The sequence below is a fragment of the Vespa mandarinia genome, chromosome 24, assembly GCF_050613455.1.
Source record: "Vespa mandarinia isolate Hongniang chromosome 24, ASM5061345v1, whole genome shotgun sequence".
NCBI lineage: Eukaryota > Metazoa > Arthropoda > Insecta > Hymenoptera > Vespidae > Vespa > Vespa mandarinia.
The window spans coordinates 943970-968350 of record NC_140833.1 but is presented as its reverse complement, the minus strand read 5'-3'; the positions used below and the strand labels follow the sequence as shown (position 1 = coordinate 968350).

At 29.3% G+C, this 24381-nt stretch overlaps 8 protein-coding genes across 16 annotated transcripts; 3 read left to right on the top strand and 5 right to left on the bottom strand.

Moving 5' to 3' along the window:
- Positions 1–233: 233 nt before the first annotated feature.
- TTLL15 (tubulin tyrosine ligase-like 15) lies at positions 234–2591 on the top strand. Of its 2 annotated transcripts, none has more exons than XM_035868325.2 (4): positions 234–550; positions 647–1815; positions 1899–2103; positions 2192–2591. In XM_035868325.2, the coding sequence occupies exons 1-4, from the start codon at positions 476–478 to the stop codon at positions 2288–2290; spliced, it is 1548 nt and encodes a 515-aa protein (XP_035724218.1). In that variant the 5' UTR covers positions 234–475; the 3' UTR covers positions 2291–2591. The 2 variants fall into 2 exon arrangements, with proteins under 2 accessions (XP_035724218.1, XP_035724217.1); XM_035868324.2 differs by having other exon boundaries at positions 235–550; positions 644–1815.
- On the bottom strand, positions 2425–3092 carry LOC118442573 (tRNA-specific adenosine-34 deaminase catalytic subunit ADAT2). Its single transcript, XM_035868341.2, has one exon. It carries the CDS (start codon positions 3090–3092, stop codon positions 2481–2483), a length of 612 nt encoding a protein of 203 aa, XP_035724234.1. The 3' UTR covers positions 2425–2480.
- Positions 3093–3139: 47 nt separating this feature from the next.
- On the bottom strand, positions 3140–4346 carry Smug (Single-strand-selective monofunctional uracil-DNA glycosylase). The gene is made up of 3 exons (XM_035868339.2): positions 3573–4346; positions 3364–3513; positions 3140–3278 (listed from the first exon to the last, which is right to left on the bottom strand). The coding sequence occupies exons 1-3, from the start codon at positions 4221–4223 to the stop codon at positions 3168–3170; spliced, it is 912 nt and encodes a 303-aa protein (XP_035724232.1). The 5' UTR covers positions 4224–4346; the 3' UTR covers positions 3140–3167.
- Positions 4347–4684: 338 nt separating this feature from the next.
- LOC118442560 (RNA helicase aquarius) lies at positions 4685–21051 on the top strand. Of its 2 annotated transcripts, XM_035868311.2 has the most exons (15): positions 4685–5069; positions 5218–5854; positions 6134–6312; positions 16358–16471; positions 16577–16680; positions 16776–16887; positions 16993–17206; positions 17276–17324; positions 17406–17641; positions 17777–18164; positions 18257–18505; positions 18590–18947; positions 19052–19317; positions 19412–20546; positions 20657–21051. In XM_035868311.2, the coding sequence occupies exons 1-15, from the start codon at positions 4986–4988 to the stop codon at positions 20912–20914; spliced, it is 4383 nt and encodes a 1460-aa protein (XP_035724204.2). In that variant the 5' UTR covers positions 4685–4985; the 3' UTR covers positions 20915–21051. The 2 variants fall into 2 exon arrangements, with proteins under 2 accessions (XP_035724204.2, XP_035724205.2); XM_035868312.2 differs by lacking the exon at positions 4685–5069 and having other exon boundaries at positions 5747–5888.
- mthl5 (G-protein coupled receptor Mth-like 5) lies at positions 6454–9531 on the bottom strand. Of its 4 annotated transcripts, none has more exons than XM_035868328.2 (3): positions 9437–9531; positions 7480–8959; positions 6454–7403 (listed from the first exon to the last, which is right to left on the bottom strand). In XM_035868328.2, exons 2-3 carry the CDS (start codon positions 8267–8269, stop codon positions 6751–6753), a joined length of 1443 nt encoding a protein of 480 aa, XP_035724221.1. In that variant the 5' UTR covers positions 8270–8959; positions 9437–9531; the 3' UTR covers positions 6454–6750. The 4 variants fall into 4 exon arrangements, with proteins under 4 accessions (XP_035724221.1, XP_035724220.1, XP_035724219.1 ...); XM_035868327.2 differs by having other exon boundaries at positions 9272–9522; XM_035868326.2 differs by having other exon boundaries at positions 9311–9522.
- On the bottom strand, positions 10118–14524 carry LOC118442568 (G protein-coupled receptor Mth2). 3 transcript variants are annotated; one of them, XM_085663917.1, is made up of 9 exons: positions 14403–14524; positions 13887–14202; positions 13639–13753; positions 12273–12528; positions 11844–12139; positions 11638–11716; positions 11396–11556; positions 11029–11266; positions 10118–10568 (listed from the first exon to the last, which is right to left on the bottom strand). In XM_085663917.1, the coding sequence occupies exons 3-9, from the start codon at positions 13688–13690 to the stop codon at positions 10370–10372; spliced, it is 1281 nt and encodes a 426-aa protein (XP_085520043.1). In that variant the 5' UTR covers positions 13691–13753; positions 13887–14202; positions 14403–14524; the 3' UTR covers positions 10118–10369. The 3 variants fall into 3 exon arrangements, with proteins under 3 accessions (XP_085520043.1, XP_035724227.1, XP_035724226.1); XM_035868334.2 differs by having other exon boundaries at positions 14157–14202; positions 14403–14502; XM_035868333.2 differs by having other exon boundaries at positions 13639–14202.
- On the bottom strand, positions 21052–22584 carry LOC118442570 (uncharacterized). Of its 2 annotated transcripts, none has more exons than XM_035868336.2 (3): positions 22300–22584; positions 21971–22221; positions 21052–21888 (listed from the first exon to the last, which is right to left on the bottom strand). In XM_035868336.2, the coding sequence occupies exons 1-3, from the start codon at positions 22333–22335 to the stop codon at positions 21201–21203; spliced, it is 975 nt and encodes a 324-aa protein (XP_035724229.1). In that variant the 5' UTR covers positions 22336–22584; the 3' UTR covers positions 21052–21200. The 2 variants fall into 2 exon arrangements, with proteins under 2 accessions (XP_035724229.1, XP_035724230.1); XM_035868337.2 differs by having other exon boundaries at positions 21971–22203; positions 22300–22581.
- Positions 22585–22839: 255 nt separating this feature from the next.
- Positions 22840–24318, top strand: LOC118442572 (mitochondrial inner membrane subdomain organizer). The gene is made up of 5 exons (XM_035868340.2): positions 22840–23189; positions 23271–23330; positions 23408–23606; positions 23712–23821; positions 23903–24318. Exons 1-5 carry the CDS (start codon positions 23115–23117, stop codon positions 24161–24163), a joined length of 705 nt encoding a protein of 234 aa, XP_035724233.1. The 5' UTR covers positions 22840–23114; the 3' UTR covers positions 24164–24318.
- The last annotated feature ends 63 nt before the right edge of the window (positions 24319–24381 follow it).

Genomic DNA, 24381 nt, shown 5'->3' with positions numbered 1-24381 from the left:
GGCGCGAAAGAAAAGGGCGCTAGTTGTTTTTTTGAAAATTTTTTAATAAATTAACATGGTTTATTGAAATAAAGAAAACTATTTCTATATATACATATAAAAACTATGTATTTTATATAATAAATTATATTTTTTGGTTCGTATATTATTCTTGAATAACAAAATATAAGTATGATTTCGAATACAAATAACTAATATTAACTAATAACTATGATACATAAACATTGTTCAGAAACTATTTACTTATAGTAATTTCAAAATTGCTTTTAAAACATTATATCAAGAGAAAGGATAAAATTACAAGAAGAAATTATTCATTTAATTCTTACAAATGTTGTCTATTGAATATCAGAACATGTTTTTCTAACATGATACATATGTGACATACTAATAAGAGAGGGGAATACATTAAAACGGTACTTTTTCATCGTACATTCTATTCGTCTCAAACACCTTTAAATGTCACGTAAACCAAATGTTGATCCGTACTGAGGATCATTTAACATCAAACACAATGAAGCTTAATAAAAAAAAGAAGAATAAAAAAAAGGTTAAGATACATTATAATTTATTAATTTTAATATAATTATAATTATATTTATGGCATTAAAAAATAATGTATAAAAATATTAATTTTTTTCAGCAGGAGATACGTGGAAACATAATGAGTGAAAAGTTAAAATTAATATTCCAAATGTTTTTTTACTTTGCTACAGGATTAACATTATTAATTGGCATATCCTACTTTCTATATAATCAGTCACATATTAAAAGGACGTATAAACAAATAGTCCAAGTTACAGAGAAAAAACCAACATTTTTAATTTATAATAAATCCAATACCACTGAACATTTAAAGCATATATTTATAGTATTAGAACGTTTAGGTTTTAAACCTACTACTAATAAAACTCAATGGGATCTTTTATGGTCGCACGAATATCCATTCGTAACATTAGCACCGGTTTTAAAAAATTTGCAATCTCATCAACGTATAAATCATTTTCCTGGTTGTGGTTATATTACAAACAAGGGACATTTATCAACATCTGAAGGTCGCTATATACCTAAAGCATTTAAGATGCCAAAGGATAAAGATTATTTTCTTACATATGCCACTTTGTATCCGCACAAATATTTTGTTAAAAAGTCTAATAGTCATCGTGGTATCAAAGTTATTAAGATTAGTGATATGAATTTAACTGATACAGATTTTTTTGTCCAAGAATTTATAGATCGACCATACCTCATTGATAATTATAAGTTTGATATAGGCATTTATACTGTAATTACATCAATTGATCCACTAAGAGTATATGTTTACAAAGGAGATGTTTTACTTAGATTTTGTCCAATAGAATATTATCCATTCGATAGCAATAATTTAGATAAGTATGTTATTGGTGACGATTATCGACCTATTTGGGAAGTACCATCTTTAAAAAACTATTATATTCGTTTTGGATTTTCAATGAAAGATTCATTGGATGCATATATAACATCAAAAGGAAAAGATACTCAAAAAATATGGAGCAATATACATGAGGCAATCAGAGAAGTGGCACTAATGAAAGAAGGCCAAATAAAAGAAGCAATTCAACGTTTCGGCGGTGGAAGAAATTATTTTGAATTGGTCAGATTTGATTTCACACTTGATGAAGATTTGAATGTATATACAATGGAAGCAAATATGTCTCCAAATTTATCTTCTGCACACTACCCACCTAATCAATTACTTTATGAGCAAGTTTTATTTAATTTATTTGCACTCGTTGGTATTGGTCAAAGAATTAAAGAGAATAATTTTGAAACAAGGTCATTTATATTCTTTAATAAATTATTTAAAATTTTCATATACAAGATAAAATTTATATTTAAATCAAATATTTACACTACAGAAATAAGCTGGGATATGAAATGGAAGTTGCAACTAAAAATTTAGTAGTATTACCAAAATTATGTGCAAATTGCAATGATTGTTTTGTAATAGAATGTCAACTTTGTAATCCATGTTTCACACCAGAGATTAAGATTATTTTATCTCAAAGTTATAAAGAACATCAAAACAGAATGGATTTTCAAAGGATTTTTCCACCTTCTATAGTAAGTTCTAGAAAAAGTCACTATAAAAGTCACTTTAAACAAAATATGATTTATATTTATTAATTTTTTATGTGATATTATTTTTTAGATCGACGGAATGGCATTGAAAGATTATACACTACGAAATCAGTTACTTATAAGATGGTATCAAGGAAAATGTGCATTGGATCATACATGGTGTATTTAATAACATTTATTACATACAGTAATTTTTTATAAAATCATAAAATGCACAAATAAGTATGAGAACATATTAAAATAATATTAGTTATCACTTATATTATTAGGTGCATCGTAATATATAGAAAAACAATGAAAAAATTATACAATCAAACTCAATATCATAATTCTTTATTATTGATTTTCAGTTTTTTATTTTATAACTTTTTTTTAGCTTTACATTCTGGTGCATTTGGATTTGTACCTTCGTAAAAATTTTTAAGTAAATTTATTGCTTCTTTACTTTTTATATCTCCTATTATTGTTACTTTGGTATCATAAACATTGGATACTTTGAAAACACTCACACATCCTCCAAACCTGTCATTTCTACAGCCATAAATAATACTGCGTACTCGTAATTGATATAATGCAGATGTACACATTATACATGGTTCTACAGTAACAATAATATCAATGTTAGAAAAAACTTCTTTATAATCTAAACACCTTTCTTTACAGAATACTAAAACTTGATCAATGCAATTCATTTCAGCATGTCTAGTTGCGTTACAAGTTTCATTAACAGTATTATTACTTTCTGCAATTATTTCATTATTATATATAAATAAACATCCAACCGGAACTTCACCAACTTTTAGTGAAGCCGCAGCTTTTTTTAAGGCAATGTCCATCCATGCAACTGCATTCATAGTGATATTAAAATTAATAAAAACAATAATACAAGTCTTAAAGTACAAATAGTTAATACATAACATAGAAATGTATCTTCTATTGTTTATAAGAAGAAAATAACTTTTTATAACCATATATGTTAGTCCATACTACAGATAAAAAATGTTCCTTATATGTACTTATTGTACTTGTTGTAATAACACAATTGTTTAATTACTAAAATATTCTGCTAATCCAAGATCGTGTAATCTTTGTTTAGTTTTTTGATCCCAATTTTGATTTCCTACAGATCTTGGACTAGGATGAGTAATCCATAGAACCTAAAATAGTAATTAATTACATAAAATATAAAATAACATAGAGAGAATATATATAAAGTGATTCTTAAATAATGGTTTTTATTACCTGTGCAGATAAATTATCCGCACTTACTACTGTTTGTGCTCTTTTTTCTGCAAATCTTCCTATACCAACTATAATCTTTATATCCAGCAATTGAATAATTTTGGATAATGCCTGATCACATAATTCATGTATTAATTTTTGTTCTTCACCCTGCAAAAAATATTTTGTAAGTATATAAAAATAATAGAAAGAAAGAGAGTAAATATTGCCTTTAATTCTGCAGGTGTGATGTTTCGGCCCTTACGATCCATTAAAGCAATAGGACAATAATTATGTATATAAGAATGTTTAAATAAATTTTGTGGGGATCCGCACATTTCTTTGAAAAGACCCCAAAGTCTTTTACCACTAATTTCACTACGTTTACAATCAAACCCTGTTACTTTTCTATCTGGCTGTTCTCGAGGAGGTTTCCCAATAAAACCGTGAAGTTTTAGCCAGTCACGAACCATACTAATTTCGCCAAATGGTACACCTGTTTGTGACATACCCCATGGACCAGGATTCATTCCAAGAAATAAAATCTTTTTAGGTCCATTACAATAGGTTTGAACGTACATTGCATGTACCTCAAATGCATAGATGATTGGATTATAAACATATGCAACGTTTGAAGGAAAATTTATAGTTTGTAGTCTTTGACATAGTTCTTGTTCAATTAATAATAGTTTTTCAGGAACTGGCAATTGCACAGATGATAATGTTGATGAATGATCTGTACTATTTGGAATTTCTGTTATATTTTCAGATGATTTAGCATCATCAGGACTACTATCAGACATTGATAACTTTAATTTTTTTGAATTTGGATTTTTAGATGGATTATCACATTCAGAATAATTCCTTTTTTTAGGAGGCATGCTGTACGTGTTTCTTTGACAACTATTTCTAATTACTCTTATAGAATCATATATATACACTATTTATTCGTTAAAATAATTAATATTTTCACAGTAAACGAATAAATAATAGAAAATTGATTCGCAAATACCTTATATCTTGATAAAAATTTCAACAAATATTAAATGGATATTTTCACGTCTTTCGAATGGAGGAAAATTCAAATATGGTGCATTAATGGTTGATCATTGATTAAATTTAATCTAGATAGACTGTGTAACATAACGTTATTAATACGACAATGATTAAAAATTAAATGATTGAATTTTATAATCAATTTTGAATTTAAATATCAAAAATCATTGTACCAATAACAATGCATGAAAATTACTTTAACCAATTAAAGGTACTGACAGCAACATCAACGACGTAATATTAAATTTATTCCATCTAGTACCATGCTTATCAAGTATCAGCAAGTTCCGTGGATAAGTAGTTTGATGTAATTTTAAAAATGATATGTATGGTTATTAATTTAATTATATATTAATATCTTGAAAAAAGATAACAAAAATGTTGATAAATTTAAAAAATATGATTGATATAACATTGGAAATGTTATTTTGAATTACATGATTGTGTGGTATATGCATATAACCAATTAAAACGTGTAGTGTTTGTGTTAAGTGCAGTAACGTTCATGCTGCTGAGTTTATATACTGGATGATACTTTGTGTTATGTTGTAAAAAAGTATAGGAAACAAAAATATTAATGATCAAAAATGGAAAATCAAAATGGTCCTCCCATTAAAAGTAATAATCCTGCACCAACGGTTGAGCAGATTAATGCAGATAAAATAACTCAGGTATTTCATTTAATCATTTTATTTTATTGTTTCAGAGTTTCGTTTTTAAAATTGCGTTCGTTTAAATAAATAATACTCGTTTTCTTATAACTTAATTAATTATATATAATACAATCTGAAACAATAAAATTTTTGGTTTATTTCACAGTTGGCCAACAAGTATTGGGCACCACATACTACAGATATACATCTTTCATTTAATTCTCAAATAGTAGATGACATTTATATTCAAGAAATATGTGCTTCGAAGTTTTCAATTCGGCGCATTATGATGCTAGAATTCAGTCAATATTTGGAAAATTTTCTTTGGCCAAATTATCATGTAGAAACTGCTACACGTGCTCATACTATGTCTATCGTTGTTATGGTCAATGAGAAATTTCGAGAGCGCGTACAAGTTTGGGAGGCATTCGAGAAGAATCCTACTCAATTCGCAGGATTTTTTCAAAAAGTTCTTGAAGCATGCTTAGAAGAGAGTATAATGGATTTTGATCTTAAGGAACAAACCGCTCTTATTGTTTTTTTGAATCATTGCTTTAATTCTATGGAAGTACCATTAGTTAGAGAGGAAGTAAAGAGATTGGTATCGTTGTCTATGTGGATTTCATTACAAGAAGGACGTAGAGAATTAGAATTTAAAAAATATCCAAAATGGAGAAAATACTGGAAGGTTATAAGAAAAAAAGATAATCCTGAGTTGAAAGAAAAACTAGAATGGGAACGTAAATTTTTGCATAGACTAATGATCAAATTTATGACCATATTAGAAACAATTCCACTTGAAGGTAATTGATGCACGAGTTCCTGACAGGAAAAAAGGTAAGCAATGACCTCTTGTTGTAGGACAAAAATATTGATGATCAAATAATATTTTAATATATTAACAATTACATGTTGTGTATAAAGAAATTTGTCCTTATGTCAATTGTATATAGAGGCATACATATACCATTTTTGCCTTTAGGAACTCGTGTTGCTATTTTTCTTATATTTTGATATATATATATACATATATATGTTAGTATATATTTAGGAACAATATAACATTAAATACATTATTACAGAACCTGTTTTCCCTGACAAAATACGTTATTGTGAAAGATTCTTGGAACTGATCATTGATCTAGAGGCTCTTCTACCAACCAGACGCTTCTTTAATACTGTGATGGATGATTGCCATTTGGTAGTACGCTGTCAACTATCTAATTTGTTACATCGGCTAGAAGGTGGACTATTTGGTCAGGTAAGTTTTAGAAATATAATATCAGGATATAATTAGATTATGTAAGATAGTATATTTAATTATGAGTATGCATGAATATTTATATAAAACGATTCTTTTTTTATACAAAAATTGCCATATTATACAAACAAATATTACATAAATATTTTGAAAACAGAGATTAACTATTAGAAGATTAACTATTTCATAGTTAACTTTGACTATATACCGAATATAGGTATTAATACTTTACTAGGTAATATATATTTATAAAATTGTATTATATTATTAATTAACAGATTTTGATTATATATACAAATCTATTTGATTTAAGGCATATATAATTTACAAGATATCAAATATCATAATACTATTTAAGTTTAATTGATATTAAATATTAGATATGTCTTATTTAGACATTCAGTCAGAGTTATTTATAAGATATAACATAAGTGCACTTTAATAACCTGCATTTATTGCTGTCATCTCTTCTCCCCAATCAAGGCCTTCAATATTTTCTCCATTATTACAACAATTGCATGTTTTCCCAAGTAAAAATGTGACTCTTTTTTGACCAAATACACATATATAAAGTACAAAAATTGCTTGTAACAAATTAACAACAATGTGGCAATATGCTAAAGCTTCATATTTTAATCCTGACAGTAATAAAGATATCCAACTAATGCTCATTATTGCGAATAGAAAAACAAACATTCTGAAACTGTATTTCATTTTATGATGAATTCTGCCATATGTACTCATTCTTTTAATTCTGTTTGCTGTTGTTAAAACAAAGGAAAAATCAACTATTATTGTAAGAATAATAGACATAAATAATACTGAAAGAGCTAGCCAACCAACAGTTTCTTGAGCGGGATATACTGTACCACCTATAGATGGTTTGTCAGTTTCTAATGCAAAATGTGCAAAAATCGCAGTCCCAGCAATAGCAATAGTTGATATCCAAACATATGTGGAATAATAACAATATTTTCTTCCATCAGTTATACGCAAAAATACATTGCGAGATCTAAATGTATTCCAAACGTAATAGCCCAAAGCATTGAGCCAAAAGAAAGCTGCTAATAAAGACACATATGCGACTGTATCTGAAAAAAAATCAAAGAAAATTAAGTAGAAATTGGATTTTATTGAAATTCTACATTTAGTTGATTTTAAACTCACCAGCTATCATAAAACTAACATGACTACCAAGTTCAGTGAATATTCTTACTGTCGAAGCACATTGATTTGTTATAAGGCACAATGTCATACTAGTTATCATATTACCTACAAGATCTCGCAATTGCGGTAGAACAAAATAAATTACTGCGACAACAAGATATGCTGCTATGGATATGGCACGAAAGGCAGGATCAATAGCATGTTTCATCAAGTAATTGGCATCTGTCCATTGAACAGGTACCTCAGGCACACATATCATAGCATAGGTAGCAACCAAATGATCTCTACTTAAGACAGCTTTGTCGGCACAATATTTCCCAAAAGAATAATCATAGTGAATGGATTTGGTCTCTTCTTCTCCGTCATCAAATCTGAACGGTTCTATGACCTCTTCTCCATTTCTGATTGATTCTTTCTTGAGATCATCGATATAATGTCTAAGTTTGCCAAAGGGCAATACAATAGCCAATCTATCTGGTCCGGAAGGATAATAATATACATGCCATTGATGTTCATTACTATGACATTTAGGTAATCCAAAACGATAATCTGGAGTGACTTGATTTCGTAACGAAAAATCTGAGTCCTTGTCTTCTGTATATTCTGGTTGCCATGGTTTCGTTTCGTTTGTCACTGATAATGGTGTGCACGTGTCGTCCAAAAGAAGTTCACTGAGTTCGCAACACTTTGCAATCTTTACTGCATTTATTTTGGCATTTGTATTTCCACCGGCGAATCTTGAATGACTCGCTAGGAATGATATGAAAAGAAACGCCGTTGCAAGATACATGTCACTCCCGTATTGTCCCCCTTCTCTCTCTCTCTCTCTCTCTCTATCTCTCTATCTCTCTCTCTCTCTCTCTCTCTCTCTCTCTCTCTCTCTCTCTCTCTCTCGTCTCTTACACACACAGGCGTGCACACTTTCTATCTTTCTCACTTTTTCTATTCCTTTTTTCTTTCTTCCTTTATTATCATCACCTTCGGTTCCTTTCTTTTCCCTCCATTAATTCAACATTTTCAACGTGCAATAAGTTTCTCGAAGATGTTCCACGGAAGTATATATGTAAATTGATGAAATATTGATTTCCAGTCTCTTTTACAGGACGTTTAAGGTCTGTACACACGTAAGCGCGAATAAGGCAATACATTGGAATCATCTTCGCTTTGCCATACCTGTCTGTCGCTAGTACTGCCTGCAAAGAAACCTACCCCTGCCCATCCATACTCGTCGTCGTTTTCTCCTTCTTCTACTTCTCCTCCTCTTTATCTCTTTATCCATTCTCGTTTCTCCTTGTGCTCTTCCTTACTTTATTTCTCTTATACGCTATCCTACTTCCCCCTCTATGCGTTAATTTATTCTCTCTCTCTCTCTTCCTCTCTCTCCCCCCGGCCCCTTTCGGGAACCCTCTGTATATGCTTCTGTACGTGTGGTATGTATGCGCGCGCGCGCGCGTCTGTGTCGCATTAAGGAGTCTGCACACTATTGCAAAAATTTAGGGTCAGTTCACACTGAACGCATCTTAATAAAGAAATTCCATTTAAAGTCAAATACACAAATTCGCCGAATGAACGAAGGTTTCAAAGAATTAGAAAATGTTTTATTTATTAATCGCATCTATTTTCTGATTTTTTTACATATCTATGTATGATATTATTTCCTTACACGTTAATTCATTCGTTTGTCATGATTGTATCATTGTTTCGGATATTTTATATAAATGAAATAAGTAAATGATAATCGTTTGTAAAAACATACGAATAAATATGATAAAAGATTGAAAATGTCTTTTACCGATAAGTTAGAAGAAAAAACAAATAGTATTTGCATTACGTTTGAACGATGCTTAAAAACGAATAAAGCATTTTCTGTGATTAGATTAGATCGTTCTTTATCATATTAACAGAGTGAGTCTTCTACATTGATGCGACGAGTAACTTCACTGCCGCCCTCGCATACCTCTTTGTTAATAGGTAGTACAAACGCTTCCTTTTTGTAACGTATCATAAATGATACTTATGCGACTACAGCAATGCTAGAGTCGAACCGAACGTTTTATAATCAATATATGTAATAGCATTTGCGTCAACAACGCAAAAAAAATCTCTATATTATATCATTTTTTGATTCGTCAGATGTATTTATTTATACATACGTATTACGTTTCAATTTATAAGATATATATATATATATATATATATTTTTTTTTTTTTTTTTTTTTTTTTTTTTTTTTTCAAATTAAAAATATTCTCATCGCGTTGACGATGAGTCGTTCGATTGTATCAGAGTCCCTGTCCAATGTTGTTGCACGTACAAAGTCCGATATGTATATCGTGTGAAAGAAAGAAAAAAATTCGATGAGTCGATGCTTTTAAAGCAGTGTTTCTGCTTTAAAATTAACTGATTTAAAGAGTGTTTCTCATTATCGTTTTGGTTCTTTGTCACTAACATATATTGACAATTTTTCAAATAAAAGGTATCAGTACAGGACAAATAGAGAGGTATAATAAATAGTATGTGTATTTATATTTTATTATTCTTTTCTTTTTCCTTTTTTTTCGACTTTCCACAATTTCTTAATATTTACAGATTCTTGTACAATAATAATCTCTTCGCTCACAAAAGCAAAGAAAATTATATTAAACTATATGAAATATATGCATGAATACATTCTAAGGAGATATATATGGATTAGTTTTATTTGTGTTATGAAAATTTAGATATTATTTCTTCTTTATGTACTTACGATATTGAGATAATTATTTCCAATTAATGCGATTGTAAACTTTGTTTATAGTTAAAATAGAATGAGATCGTAAATCGATATATTATCTTCTTCTTTGTCTTTTGAACGACTAAATTCTAATAATATCATAGATAAATTAAATATTCTTAATCTTGTTGAGACAATTCCAATTCTTCTGGTAATACTATCTCACATTCCTCGTCTTCGTAAGCTGTCCATGATTTAGGGAAGATTATACCGCAAGGTTTCTTTTTCGCTAAAAGCTTTCTCACCCTTTTTCGTGTTACAACCAAAAGAAGAAATATTATAAAACCTTGCAACGTATTGAGGATGTCCGTTGGTATCCTAATACATAAAATGGGAGAACGAGCATGAAATAAAAGCCCAAAATAGAATGAGAATATACGAGGCACGTTTGAGAGAATAACATACATTCGCTTAATGGATAGAAAAAAAAAGAAGAAGAAGAAAGAAAAAGAACAAAACAAAAAATATATATGATGAAAGAAAAAGAACAAAAAAGATATATGATATACCGTGTTCGCTATTAATACAAAGGAAAACCGAAGATCGTATATGCCAAAGGCTATATTTTAATAATTGCTTTTTTGTGATTTGTGCTGCTGCTGGTGTGTATGTATGCATGTATGTATGTATGTATAATATGTGTGTGTGTGTGTGGTGTGTTTACGTTTTCAAGGATCATCATCGTTCATTCTGTATTACGAAATAAATTTCATTTGTAAGAGTTATACTAAACGTATAAAGGAATAAAAAAACTTAATTGATTCGATAATATACATACCAATACCACTGAGTTGTCCCAGCAGCGAATGATAATATTTCAAAGATCCATGTTATACCCATAACAAGCATAAGCTTTATATAAAGCAAACATTTAAATCGTAATGCTCGTAGGTTGTTTCCAATATACTCCCGGTATTCATGCCATAATCTCCAACTTGTTAGACCCAAATAGATAACATTTAGTGTCAATAAAACGGCTATTGGACCATAAAAAAACACCCATACTTCGGATGTACCTAAAAAATTCGAAAGAAAGATTACTTTAAATTAAACATATATACATATATATAAGGGGGGGAGGGGGGAAAGAAATGGAGATGTAATTAATACGAAATTAAATGGAAACATTAAGTAATATGAATTACCATTAAACCAACATCTGTATTCGCCAAAATGAGGTTTCAAATGAGACCCTTGAATATGATGAGCGATCAATGCTGATATTAGAAAACAGATCGGTACGAACCATCCATAAACACAATATATCAAAAAAAGTACTCTATCTTTGATTAGGAAATTTTTAAACCTGAGAATATAATCGTTTTTATTAAATTAGTTCGGTAAAACTGATTCTTTATGAACAATGTATGAAATATTTTTTACTCACCAAACAGTTCGCCAAATATTAAAAGCCACGATGTTCAACCAAAAGAAGGTGGCCATGAAGGCATAGTAGAGAAAGAATGCTAATGTGAAAAAATATGAGTGTTTCATTAATTCTAAATTCTAATTCTAAATTTAACTTATTCTAAATTTTTACTAATATTTTAAATCATTATACATACATATATATATATATATATATATACATACCTAATGTAACACACATCGTTATTTCTTCACTTTCATATTCTTTAATATGTTGTACGCAAAGAATAATATAACTGACTGCCAAAGAAAATACAGCACCCATCATTGCTTTGTCTTGTATTTCCCGAAGTTCGGGAAGAATCAAATAAATCATCAAAGTGGCAATCAAAAATATCGCCGATATCATGCTGAGAATAAAGAAAAGTATGCTTTTCCATAGTGGTGGCTCGTCCATATACGTTTCATCGAAGCATACGAATACAGAAGGTTTGATATTTTTCGTATTTATCACACAAAAGCTATGATAATTAAATACTTTATGAGTCTGAATGAAATATTAAAAGAAGAAGAAGAAAAAGGAAGAAAAAAAAAAACAAATAAAGTGAAAAAAATTGAACGGATTGTAATGGAAAAAATTAATAGAACATTTACTGATCCTGTGATATTGGAATGAGACTTTCGGTTTCTGTCAGCATAGCTCCTTTCTTCGTTTCAATAATATTAAATTCTTCCAGTTCGCCATTTATTTTATAAAAGCCTAGTGTACATTTGATACGAATGTTACTGCCGTCACTGCAATTCCTTCCGGCTACCCACGTCGTATCATTTTGACAGCAATTTATGTCGATGGCTTCGCTTAATAAGCTGGTCCATATCAGCCAATGAAGGCATAATATCCAAACAGGTACTGTGAAAAGCGTTAAGCGAAATGAGTTCATATGAGAAATTAATAGGGCAACGCGTTACGATACTCTTCGTTGTCTTCAATTTTATTAACGCAACTGAAATAAATTGAAAACAATTAAGCGGTAAAAAGAGAAATAATAATAGAGGAGCGATTGAAATGAAAGCGGAGTGGAAAGACACGAGTAACACGCGTTTTAAATAGTTCTTATATCATATAATTCGTTTTTACAATACATTAATGCATATTTTGGTAATTGAACGTGCATGATTCACGATAATCGTTATTTCTAATACCGGAAAATATAGAGACTATCTGTAGATTTAACTTCGATAAGAACGATAATATCGTTTTACGCTATCTACATTTGTATTTCGTATATTAACTTGCATTCGTAATATTAATAGACGTGAGACAAAAGAGAGATAGATAAAGAGAGAGAGAGAGAGAGAGAGAGAGAGAGAGAGAGAGAGAGAGAGAGAGAGAGAGAGAGAGAGAGAAAGAGAGAGAAAGAGAGAGAAATGAATCATCAAATATAAATACGAATAAAAGAGTAAATATTTGTAATATAATTTGTAAAAATATAATAATTATTCGACTTCATTGAGAGAGATCGGTACGATTTTATTTGATTTCAAATCTCGTATGACATTAATCAATCATTGATTCTTTTTATCACTTTGATCATATAGAAAATCGAAATTTCTGGATAAAAATAGTAATCTTTTTTCAATATACGCTGATATCAATGTTTGTTACGTACAATATCTACATTTATTATTTAACGTAATATATTACTTGATATTTTTACGAAAATCTTTAATCGCTTAAGATTTTATGTATGCACACGTTCATATATATATATGTATATAAATTAAATATAAATATTAAATGTATGTGCATATTTAAGAAGAACGAATTTATGCTTTTATAAACTTGGATGAATGTACGTAAATACAAAATGACGCACGTCACAAATGCGTTAATATGTGCATGCGTATGTGTGTGGGTGTGTGTATATGTTTTGTATCTTTAAAAGAATTAATTTTCATATATAATATATTTATATTAATTGTCTTAAAAAATGAAATAGAAAAAATGATGAGATCTTACCTTTCATCGACAATAAACAAGGTTTTCGTTTATAATTCATATTTGACGGCATTTATTTTTCACTTTTCATTACCACATGTCGTTTCTCTCTCTTTTTCTCCCTCTCTCTCCCTCTCTTTCTCATCAGATAATCGAAAATATTTCATAAAAGAAAAAAACAGAACAAAATAAAGAACAAAAAAAAATATAAAAAATCAAAAAAATAGAAAAAATCTAAGCATGATGAACTTTTGATCATTCAATCGTACGTTTTATCTGTTATGTGGCACACTGTTATCAAAGGGCACCATAAATAGATTTATACGTGATAAAGTCAATTATAAAAGGAGTGCAAAAGAGTAATTCGTCAACATTAACATTCCTATTCTGATTAAATATTATCAAATAAAATATTATAAGACTTTTGGAGTATCTCGGGCTGCTGGAAGAAGTTTTCACTCTCGAAAATATCGAACTTGGACAAAGAGAGAAAGAGAGAAAGAGAGAAAGAGAAAGAAAAAAGAGAATGACAAAGCTACCCTGGGCTATTCTTGCACTTCTGTCTCGACGACTATAACACTGGGACTACAAGAAAGGAAAATGAAACGTTAACGCGCGAACTATTTTCTTATATTTTTTGTTAATGTATATTTGAAAACTATAAAAAGATAATTTCAATTATAATTCTCGAGAGATTCAATTAAGAATATTTTTTAAATAAGTTAAAATTTTAAACTTCGTGTATTTAATTTCGAATAATGTTCAAAGTATTTTTTGACTCGTACGTGTTATAAAAATCAAGAAGAGGAGACTCTCGCTCTCGGAGGAATGTTAACGCACACACGATACGCACGATACTACTTGTCTGAGCCATCAACCGTTCCTCGCGAACGCCCATAGATAGAAAATATCTGCCTTTCGCCGACGAGTTACATTTTTTCCTTTTCGATCAAGAAAGACGGATAAAAAGAAAGAAGAGAGAAAAAAGAAGATAATCAATTGGAGTGTCTTGTATTCTTGATCGATTAAAATTCATATACTGTATTATCCTTTTTATTTATTTATTCATTATGAAAATTAATTATTTATTCTTCTTGTAATTATATATATATATATATTTCAATATATTAGTTATAATTAATTTTTTATATATAGTAGGGCGCTTAATAAGAATTAATATAAATGTATTAAAAAACTTTAAAGAAACGGTATATTTTTATTAAGATTATTTTTAACGGTATACTTTTTATTAAGATTACTATACACCCGCGGCTAGAAGATCTTTATCAGAAAAAAAAACCTGTTAAAAATAGAGATTTGAGAGTGTTAATAATTAGTAATAAATGATACGGTATAAATCTCTTTGTTCTATGGATTAATATATTATTAATAATCAAATATAATAATATTAGTCATCGATGGATATCATATTACTTTGAATTTACTATCATTACATTGATAGTCTAATTTTAGCACTTAATATGCGTCGATAAACCGTGCTTATATACTATACAAGTATTATATACACGTGTGAAACATTAAATTAACTACACGTGTCATGATAATGCGTACCAATGTCAATTGTAAATTCTCTTATAAACACTCATTTGCTTATATTATAAATTATTATCAATATATATAAATATATATATATATATATGTATATATATATATATATATGTATATATATATATATATATCTATGCATACATATGGTATGTATAAAATCGAATCGCAAATAATCATACGATAAATACAACAAGATAGTTATAATCGATAATATGAATGGAATAAGAATGAAAAAATGTTTAATCTACAATATACAGAAGTGGGTATTGTAAAGTAAAAAAATTCCATTACTTTATCTTAATAACAATTTGTAATTGTGTAGTTGAGAAGTGTGTCGAAGGACTCGAACGAAGAATGCCAATTACATTGACGTGTGAATAAAAATGATTAATTATAATCGTCACTATATGCGTATCTCTTATTTTTCTTTTTTTATTATTTTTTTTTCTCTCTTTTTTTTTTTATTTTTATTTTTATTCTTTTTTATATCGACTTATACGTAAATATTCTACGTCCTCGTGAATCGATGAAAAAAATGTCGAATCTTTCGAAATCGAAAAGAAAAAAAGAAAGATTCGTCTCAAAGAAATGTTTGTATGATTTGCATATTACTCATGTATTTTTTATTAGTATTGAAATGAAATGGGAATTTACCATAATGTAAACATAATTATTCAGAAGTTACGTAAAAAGATCTATAGGAAAAAAAAGTAAATTAGAAAGAAGCATATATGTAATAGTGAAACAAGGTAGCGCATGTTAATTGGAATGAGAGAGGAAGAGAAAAGAGAAAGAGAGAGAGAGAGAGAGAGAGAGAGAGAGAGAGGGAGATAGAGGGATAATCGAGTTGAAATGAAAAAGAGATAATATCTACTCCTATACTGTTATCATTCATAATAATAACGCTCATAATAATAAAATCAATTGCTAAAATATTTTTTTAAAGTAGTAAAAAATTAATTATTATTCGTATAACCGATTAGAGAATATATATTATATGTATTTATATTTGATTATCTATCTTTAGAGCTTGATGAACTTTGTAACGATGCATGTGTGTGTGTATTTGTTGCATATCTATATATTATGAAATATTTTAATACGCTAAAAAAAAAAAAGAAAACACTCATATTACTTATTTCATTAATTATATTACGATCGATAATTTCAGCTTCTGGAAATGCTGAAGTTTTATGCCAGATTTGAAATCAGCGAAGAAACGGGAGATCCTTTGACCGATCACGATATGACTCAATTACATTATGCCAAAATTACATCCCTTCAGGTATAGATGATATATGTACGCATATGACGTATCGATTATTTCTATGTATAATAAATGTATATGAATTATAAAATCTATATATGTATTTTTTTTTTCCATATACAGAAAGCGGTCTTCGCTAAATTTCGTGATTTACGAAATTTTGCCTTGGCAAATGTAGCAAGCGTGGATACCAGAGATGCGCTTAATAAACATTTTGGATCTCTCAGGTGAATATATATTATCATTAAATATAAATTTATTCTATTGACAGAATGAAAATATATTTATATGTATCTACACATTTGTTGATTTTACTTTTTAGTCAAGAAGAATTGAAATCTATTGCAAGTTATTTGAATTTGGTACCACCGAAGGAAAGGGAGAAAAATGAAAATTGGTATCGCTTGGACATAGATTTTCTTCGAGAACTATTGGTAATTTAAAAGCAATCTTTACTCGTATTTTCAAAAGCGGAATTCTACTCTTTTCTTTTTTTCTCTTTTCTTTTTTACACAAATTTTTTTTCTTCTCTGTTTCAGATATCGCGACACGAACGTAGAGCATCACAACTCGAAGAATTAAATGAAATGCCACTTTATCCAACCGAGGATATCATTTGGAACGAAAGTATCGTACCAACCGAATATTTTTCAGGCGAAGGCTGTTTGGCTTTACCGAAATTAAACTTACAATTTTTAACTCTCCACGATTATCTCTTAAGAAACTTTAATCTTTTTCGTTTGGAATCCACATGTACGTATGTTCAATGTCTATATTTTCGAAATGTCTGTATGTTTACATTGATTTCATTATCATTTACAGATGAAATACGCCAAGATATCGAAGACGCTGTGAGTAGATTGAGTCCATGGTATGTGATTCATATGAATTACGATAAGCCAAATCATATTATAATTCTTATACACTGGAATAACATAACTTTTTTTTTTAGGCAAGCTGAAGACGGTGGTGTATATTTTGGTGGTTGGGCCAGAATGGCACAACCGATTACACAATTTGCAGTCGTTGAAGTAGCCAAACCTAATATCGGTGAAAAGAGACCATCTCGAGTACGTGCCGATGTCACGATCAATTTGAGTGTTCGAAAGGAAATCAAATCAGAATGGGAAAATCTTCGGAAGCACGATGTTTGTTTTCTTATTACAGTGAAACCACAAAATCCGATCGGTAACATTAACGTTATTATAATTATTCGTAACTTTGAGATTATAAAATTAACATTTATATCCAATGGGGAAGAAAGAGAGAGAGAGAGAGAGAGAAAGAGATAAAGATTTCAACAGATTTTTGTTATCCTAATAGGTACAAAATACAGTCATAAGCTTCCTTTTATACCACAAGTTGGTTTAGCCACAGTACGTGGATGTGAAGTGGAAGGTATGTTAGATTCCAATGGAAGAGTTATTGAAGATGGTCCCGAACCAAGACCTATTTTACCAGGAGATACTAGAACTTACAGAGTATGGTTAGACTCTAATCAATATCGAATCGATATGGATAATGCTAGTCACGGTGGTGAAGATGTTTACGAAGGATTTAACGTAATAATGAGACGAAAGCCTAAAGAAAATAACTTTAAAGCTGTTTTAGAGACTATACGAGAACTCATGAACACGGAATGTGTTGTTCCGGATTGGCTTCATGATATTATACTTGGTTATGGTGATCCTGGTGCTGCTCGTTATTCTAGGTATATGATCTTTGACAAGTGGAATTTTATTAACATTCCATTATCAAGAGATAGTGTAAACAATATTTATTAATCATCATGATTATTAACAGAATGCCGAATGAAATAGCAACGATGGACTTCAACGATACGTTTCTCGATATAAAACATTTACGGTCTAGCTTTCCACATTATGAGATTAGAGTGAAATGTGATGAACAAGAAAAACTCGTTAGACCTTTCCGATTGACATTCGAAGATGTTATCGCTAAACAAAATAATGAACATGTTGACAAAATTATTATAGTTGAACCTCACGTACCTCCTAGCCGAGGCCCATACAAAGCTAATGAACCTAAGAAGTTCGTATAAAAAGAAATTATTTGTCCATGATATTGTTATTCTTTAAATTACGTTATTTTATATATGTTTGATATTTATTGCAGAAATCAAATCCCTTTTACACCAACACAAGTGGAAGCCATTAGAGCTGGAATGCAACCAGGTTTAACACTTGTAGTAGGTCCACCTGGTACTGGTAAAACTGATGTAGCGGTTCAAATTATATCTAATCTTTATCATAATTTTCCTTATCAAAGAACACTCATTGTAACGCATTCGAATCAAGCACTAAATCAATTGTTTGAAAAAATTATGGCACTTGATATCGATGAACGTCATTTGTTACGTCTTGGTCATGGAGAAGAGGCATTAGAAACTGAAAAAGATTTCAGTAGATATGGTAGAGTAAACTATGTGCTAGCTAAACGTTTAGATCTACTTATGGAAGTACAAAGACTACAGGTAATATATCAATCTTATCATATTATATTAATTTATTAAATTTATTATTATTATATAAATTATACAAAGAACTTTGACATTATTTTACTAATATTTGTTAAAAGGAATCGTTGAATGTGAAGGGCGATGTAGCATATACTTGCGAGACAGCAGGACATTTCTTTATGTATCAAATACAAACACGTTGGGAACGTTTTGAGACTAGAATTAAACAAAAACAGGGATCAGACGCATCATCAACCTCGTCGTCGATGGCTTTTATCGTGGATGAAGAATTTCCATTCCATAAATTTTTCGATAATGCACCACAACCATTATTTAAACATAAGACGTTTGAGGAAGATATAGAGATTGCTTGTAGTTGTTTCCGGTACATACATATGTTGTTTCCATCTCTTCGTAATATCTAATAATTACATTCTGTATATATATATATATCTAATCTAAGTACATTATGTTTATAGATATATTGAAAGAATATTCGCACAATTAGAAGAATTTAGAGCATTCGAATTGCTCAGATCCGGACTTGATAGATCTAAATATTTACTAGTGAAGGAAGCAAAGGTTATAGCTATGACATGTACTCACGCAGCTTTAAAAAGGCGTGAACTTGTGGATATGGGTTTCAAATATGACAATATCCTAATGGAAGAGTCTGCACAAATTTTAGAAATTGAAACTTTCATTCCGTTATTACTTCAAAATCCTCAAGATGGTTATAATCGTTTAAAACGTTGGATAATGATTGGTGATCATCATCAATTGCCACCTGTTATTAAAAATATGGCATTCCAAAAATATTCGAATATGGAACAGTCTCTTTTCGCACGATTTGTAAGATTAGGTGTTCCAACGGTTGATTTAGATGGCCAAGGACGTGCCAGGCCGAGTATATGTAATTTATATAATTGGCGATACAAAAAGCTTGGTAATTTATTACACGTAGAACGTAGTGCTGAATATTTAGTGGCAAATGCAGGTTTCCTTTACGATTTTCAATTGGTTAATGTCGAAGATTTCAATGGTATTGGAGAAAGTGAGCCTAGTGCATATTTTTATCAAAATCTCGCTGAAGCAGAATATTGTGTTGCTGTATTTATGTACATGCGTCTTTTGGGTTATCCAGCGGATAAAATTAGTATATTAACTACATATAACGGTCAAAAACACCTTATAAGAGATGTAATAAATATAAGATGCGCAAATAATCCATTAATAGGTCGGCCAAACAAAGTAACAACCGTTGATAAGTATCAGGGTCAACAAAATGATTATATAATATTATCTCTAGTAAAAACACGAGCAGTAGGTCATTTAAGGGATGCTAGACGTCTCGTGGTAGCAATGTCAAGAGCACGACTAGGTCTATACGTCTTTGCCAGAGTATCCCTTTTTAAAAATTGTTTTGAGCTTACGCCTGCATTCAATCAACTGATGCAGCGACCATTAAAGCTTCAACTTTTACCACAAGAAACTTATCCTAGTGATAGATTAAACGATGCTATTCCATCGACATCTCCAATGGAAATAGAAGACATGCCACATATGGCTAAATTCGTTTACGATTATTATATGGAAAAAGTGAGCGGTATAAAGGTAAGGTTTCATTCCATATATAAATTTCTTTTTTTTTTTCTTCTAAATAATTTATAATGAATGTACGATTGCATTTATATAATCAAATTTTATTTCTTTCTCAATATAAGGAATCACAAAAAATGTGGCAAAAACCAGGTAGTATGCAAACAACTGGTAGTCCAGTACATAAAGTTCCTGCTCATCCTGGTGCTGATGATGATACGGATGATGAAGAAGAAGAAGAAGAAGAAGAAGAAGAACAAGAACAAGAACAGCAACAGCAAGAAACACAAGAAATTATAAATGAAATAACCGAAAATAAATGCGAGCCAATACAAAACTTGATCGACGAACCAACTTCTGAGACAGAAGATAATAATGAATAAACGTGTAATCAAGTTGATTCTATTATTAAATATTTTTAAAGCTCTCGATTGTAGACTTAACCAAAAACGATTTAAAAAATCATCGAGAATCGATTGATAATATCAATTCTAAGAATATACATTTTATTAAAGCGATACAGTATCATTATTTTTTTATTAATATTATAATAAAACTATTTATATATATATTTATACGCACACTCACATACCCACATATGTTATAAGTAATTCATTTATCAAAAGTAATTTTCACGATGATCAGTTTATACAATCCATTTTGTTCGTACTAAACGAGTTCTGTTTTCTTTTTATTTATAAGTGTTCCTTTTCTACGTGACTTTAATTTTTCTATCTTTTGTACTCTTTTTACATTCTCGTTTGAAATTTGTACACTGGATGGTACATAACTTTCATCAAATTTCATTAACTTTCCTCTAAAATTAGGCTCGTATTCTTCAACCGAAGGCTTTATACCTTTAGAATTAGGTACATATTCTTCTACTAATTCCATAGAAGTAATACTATGAGGTTCATAAGCTTCGTAAGAAGCATTGAAATTTTTAATGGAGTTAGGTACATATGGAACATTATCCAAAACATCATTACATGATTGCACTGGTGTATATTCATTAGATGTCATTTGCATACTCTGCAGTGTACTTTTTCTACTTGGTATATACTTTAAAGGAGGAGAATTTTTCTTTATAGGTGAATCTGGTACATATTCTTCTAATGCCTGATCAGGAGAATATTTTGACTGTTCTATCTGCAAACTGCTATGATTATCAGGTTTTTCTAGATCTATTTCCTTCTTTATTAAATTATCTACTAATTCTTTAGAAGTTGATTTTTCATCACCCGAACTTTGTTCATGTATATCATTCTTTGTTAACTTTCTTCTTGCAGGTGATACATTTACTCTAATCGTTAACAATGATGTATCTTTGGTCCATTCAAAGGAATCAATTGTACATCTGCAATTTAATTTTTTAATTTAAACACGTACAAGATAAATATCAGAGAATTACTTTCGAATAAAACTGATATTTTTCTTACGTTATCTCTAATTGTCTTGTAGATTTTTTCCATTGACACCCTTCGAATTTTCTACGGCATTGCTCGCTAATATCATTTTTGCAGTTACGTAAAATGACTCTTTCCAATATTTTATAAACCGCCGCCCAATCTTCGAGATCGAGCCACTTGTTGGTAGATATCTTTTTCTTCTTTATTTCAATAATTTGTTCTTGCACAGTAACGACAACCGTCGCCACGCAATTGTCTGAAGCCTGAAAACACACCCACAGCTTTTGCTTTTATAATGATGAATATAAAACAACTTGATCATTTTGACAGCTGTCAACAGCTGTTGCAGGACAAAATACCTTTATCACTTCTATGTATTGTCCCTCTCGAAACATCTTTTTCTAATTATTTCTTCCTTCTACAAAATCTTAGGAATTATTTCCTAATATACAAAATAAATGTAGCAAAATGAAAAAATAATAATTAAAACATTTATCGTGATAGCTTTGACGACACTACAATTTTAGTGTCTTCTTCTCTTTAGTTACTTGTCGTTGCTTTACGCGCTACGTGTGCGCACATGAACATACAAAACATATTAATGAAGCATATGCATATATGTACGTTTCATATAGATACTAACTATGAAAATGAAACAAGTGAATGTATTAGACGCATGCGCACATCCTCGTCTTGCCATGTGCGCGATCAAATCAATTGTTATTTGAAAAATTTTTCAAACATAATTTTTAAATACAATTAATAAAACTATAAAATAATATTAATATACGTTTAAGGATATATTATTCTAACATGAAATAACAATTAACTGTTTGTAAAAGATACGTTTATCATAATTGTAATTATATTTAGATTTTTCTTTATTTATGGTTGTACAACTGCGTCCCAACTTATTCTATACTTTTTTTTTTTTAATATTTTTCAATACGATCTTATTTCGTACTTACGCCTAAATTTAAAATTATTAATATATATGTAGTAATGTTTTACTTCGATATATTATTCTCCTACACAGAATATCTATACCGGGAGAAATGATGAATGTATGAAACAGATCCATGTACAGTGTACTTAACCTTACAAAATTTAAGAAAGGTGATATACGTTATAAAAATAGAAATTATAGAAAAATAGAAATAATAAAGTAGAAATCATGGAGAAAGAAAAAATGCCCACTGTCTTTCAAAAGTTCACTATTTTTATGGAACAAAATAATCGAGCAGTAGTGGTAAGCTAATTAAATATTACAAAAGTAATTTTTATCTTTACGGATAATATTTCAATTATATTAATATTTATTTTTCTATAGTTTATTAGCTATGGCATCACTGGAATTGGTTTATTATTCGCATTGTATAAAATAAGGCCAGTATGTACGATAGTTTTTTTTTTTTAGATTAATTGTTTATCTGTGATATTTATTTTTTTTTTATTATTACCAACTAGTTTGCAAAATTTAAAAAATCATCTGATGTACCACGCCATTTTCTAAGAAATACAGAATTACAAGGACGTGTAGCACGTATAGATCCTTCATATGGTACATTGCTTTTGGTAGATCATAAGCCTTTGATACCTTTCCCACGATTTGGCAGAGACAAGTACTTACCAATAAAATTAGCTGGCATTAACACAACTAATCATGGTAAGTATTATAACTTATTTAATTAATAAATAATATTATTTAATAAATAATATTAATTATTAATATGTTTATCTTATAAACATACTCTAAAATATATTATTACAGGTATAAGTTGGTTACAAATTGTAATTAATGGAAAAAACATTACATTTCTTCCATTAGTTAAAAAAAAGGATTATGTAAATTGTATTGTTACGTTTTCAGAAAAAAATCAGGTACATAAAAATGCTTTTTATAATTATATTTCATTATACACGCTATATATTTATTATATTTTTGATATTAAATATTTTTAGAAATCTATAAATATCGCGGAAGAATTAGTAAAGCTAGGTTTTGGTTCAATATGCAATGATCAAGATTATTTATTAAATAACGAAACTACATTAATATATTACAAGTCTTTAGTCAAAGCAGAGAAATTTGCACAATTCAAAAGAAATGGATATTGGCATTTGGTTAAAAAGCCAACATTTTTATGGAAGGTTAAATTATTTTTAAGTGAAAAATTAAAATCTTTATTGCCAATATTTTTAACAAAACAGCTTAATATTTAAATAGATCTATTCAATATTTTCAATTTTATATACTTTATCAAAACAAAATTGTAGTTCAGAAATGTAAATCATGTTTATAAATATTATACAATAAAAAATTAATGTCCCTATTAATATATATCCAAGATATATCTGTGAAAGAACATCAATAAACATCAAACAATAATTTTATTGTGAAATATATAGTTACGATATAACATGTCGAGCATTGAAAGTAA

Coding starts and splice junctions, on each gene's coding strand:
- TTLL15 (XM_035868324.2), top strand. CDS start 476: ATGTTGATCCGTACTGAGGATCATTTAACATCAAACACAATGAAGCTT. Junction 1,816..1,898: donor GAGAATAATTTTGAAACAAG/GTCATTTATATT, acceptor TTTACACTACAG/AAATAAGCTGGGATATGAAA. Junction 2,104..2,191: donor GGATTTTTCCACCTTCTATA/GTAAGTTCTAGA, acceptor ATTATTTTTTAG/ATCGACGGAATGGCATTGAA.
- LOC118442573 (XM_035868341.2), bottom strand. CDS start 3,092: ATGGTTATAAAAAGTTATTTTCTTCTTATAAACAATAGAAGATACATT.
- Smug (XM_035868339.2), bottom strand. CDS start 4,223: ATGCCTCCTAAAAAAAGGAATTATTCTGAATGTGATAATCCATCTAAA. Junction 3,514..3,572: donor TCACACCTGCAGAATTAAAG/GCAATATTTACT, acceptor TATTTTTTGCAG/GGTGAAGAACAAAAATTAAT. Junction 3,279..3,363: donor CGGATAATTTATCTGCACAG/GTAATAAAAACC, acceptor TTACTATTTTAG/GTTCTATGGATTACTCATCC.
- LOC118442560 (XM_035868311.2), top strand. CDS start 4,986: ATGGAAAATCAAAATGGTCCTCCCATTAAAAGTAATAATCCTGCACCA. Junction 5,855..6,133: donor AGAAACAATTCCACTTGAAG/GTAATTGATGCA, acceptor ACATTATTACAG/AACCTGTTTTCCCTGACAAA. Junction 17,325..17,405: donor GTGAGTAGATTGAGTCCATG/GTATGTGATTCA, acceptor TTTTTTTTTTAG/GCAAGCTGAAGACGGTGGTG.
- mthl5 (XM_035868328.2), bottom strand. CDS start 8,269: ATGTATCTTGCAACGGCGTTTCTTTTCATATCATTCCTAGCGAGTCAT. Junction 7,404..7,479: donor TGTTAGTTTTATGATAGCTG/GTGAGTTTAAAA, acceptor ATTTTTTTTCAG/ATACAGTCGCATATGTGTCT.
- LOC118442568 (XM_035868333.2), bottom strand. CDS start 13,690: ATGCCGTCAAATATGAATTATAAACGAAAACCTTGTTTATTGTCGATG. Junction 11,557..11,637: donor AATATTTGGCGAACTGTTTG/GTGAGTAAAAAA, acceptor TTATATTCTCAG/GTTTAAAAATTTCCTAATCA. Junction 11,267..11,395: donor ATACAGATGTTGGTTTAATG/GTAATTCATATT, acceptor CGAATTTTTTAG/GTACATCCGAAGTATGGGTG.
- LOC118442570 (XM_035868336.2), bottom strand. CDS start 22,335: ATGTTTCGAGAGGGACAATACATAGAAGTGATAAAG. Junction 22,222..22,299: donor AATACATAGAAGTGATAAAG/GTATTTTGTCCT, acceptor TAAAAGCAAAAG/CTGTGGGTGTGTTTTCAGGC. Junction 21,889..21,970: donor ACAAGACAATTAGAGATAAC/GTAAGAAAAATA, acceptor ATTAAATTGCAG/ATGTACAATTGATTCCTTTG.
- LOC118442572 (XM_035868340.2), top strand. CDS start 23,115: ATGGAGAAAGAAAAAATGCCCACTGTCTTTCAAAAGTTCACTATTTTT. Junction 23,190..23,270: donor AAAATAATCGAGCAGTAGTG/GTAAGCTAATTA, acceptor ATTTTTCTATAG/TTTATTAGCTATGGCATCAC. Junction 23,822..23,902: donor CGTTTTCAGAAAAAAATCAG/GTACATAAAAAT, acceptor AAATATTTTTAG/AAATCTATAAATATCGCGGA.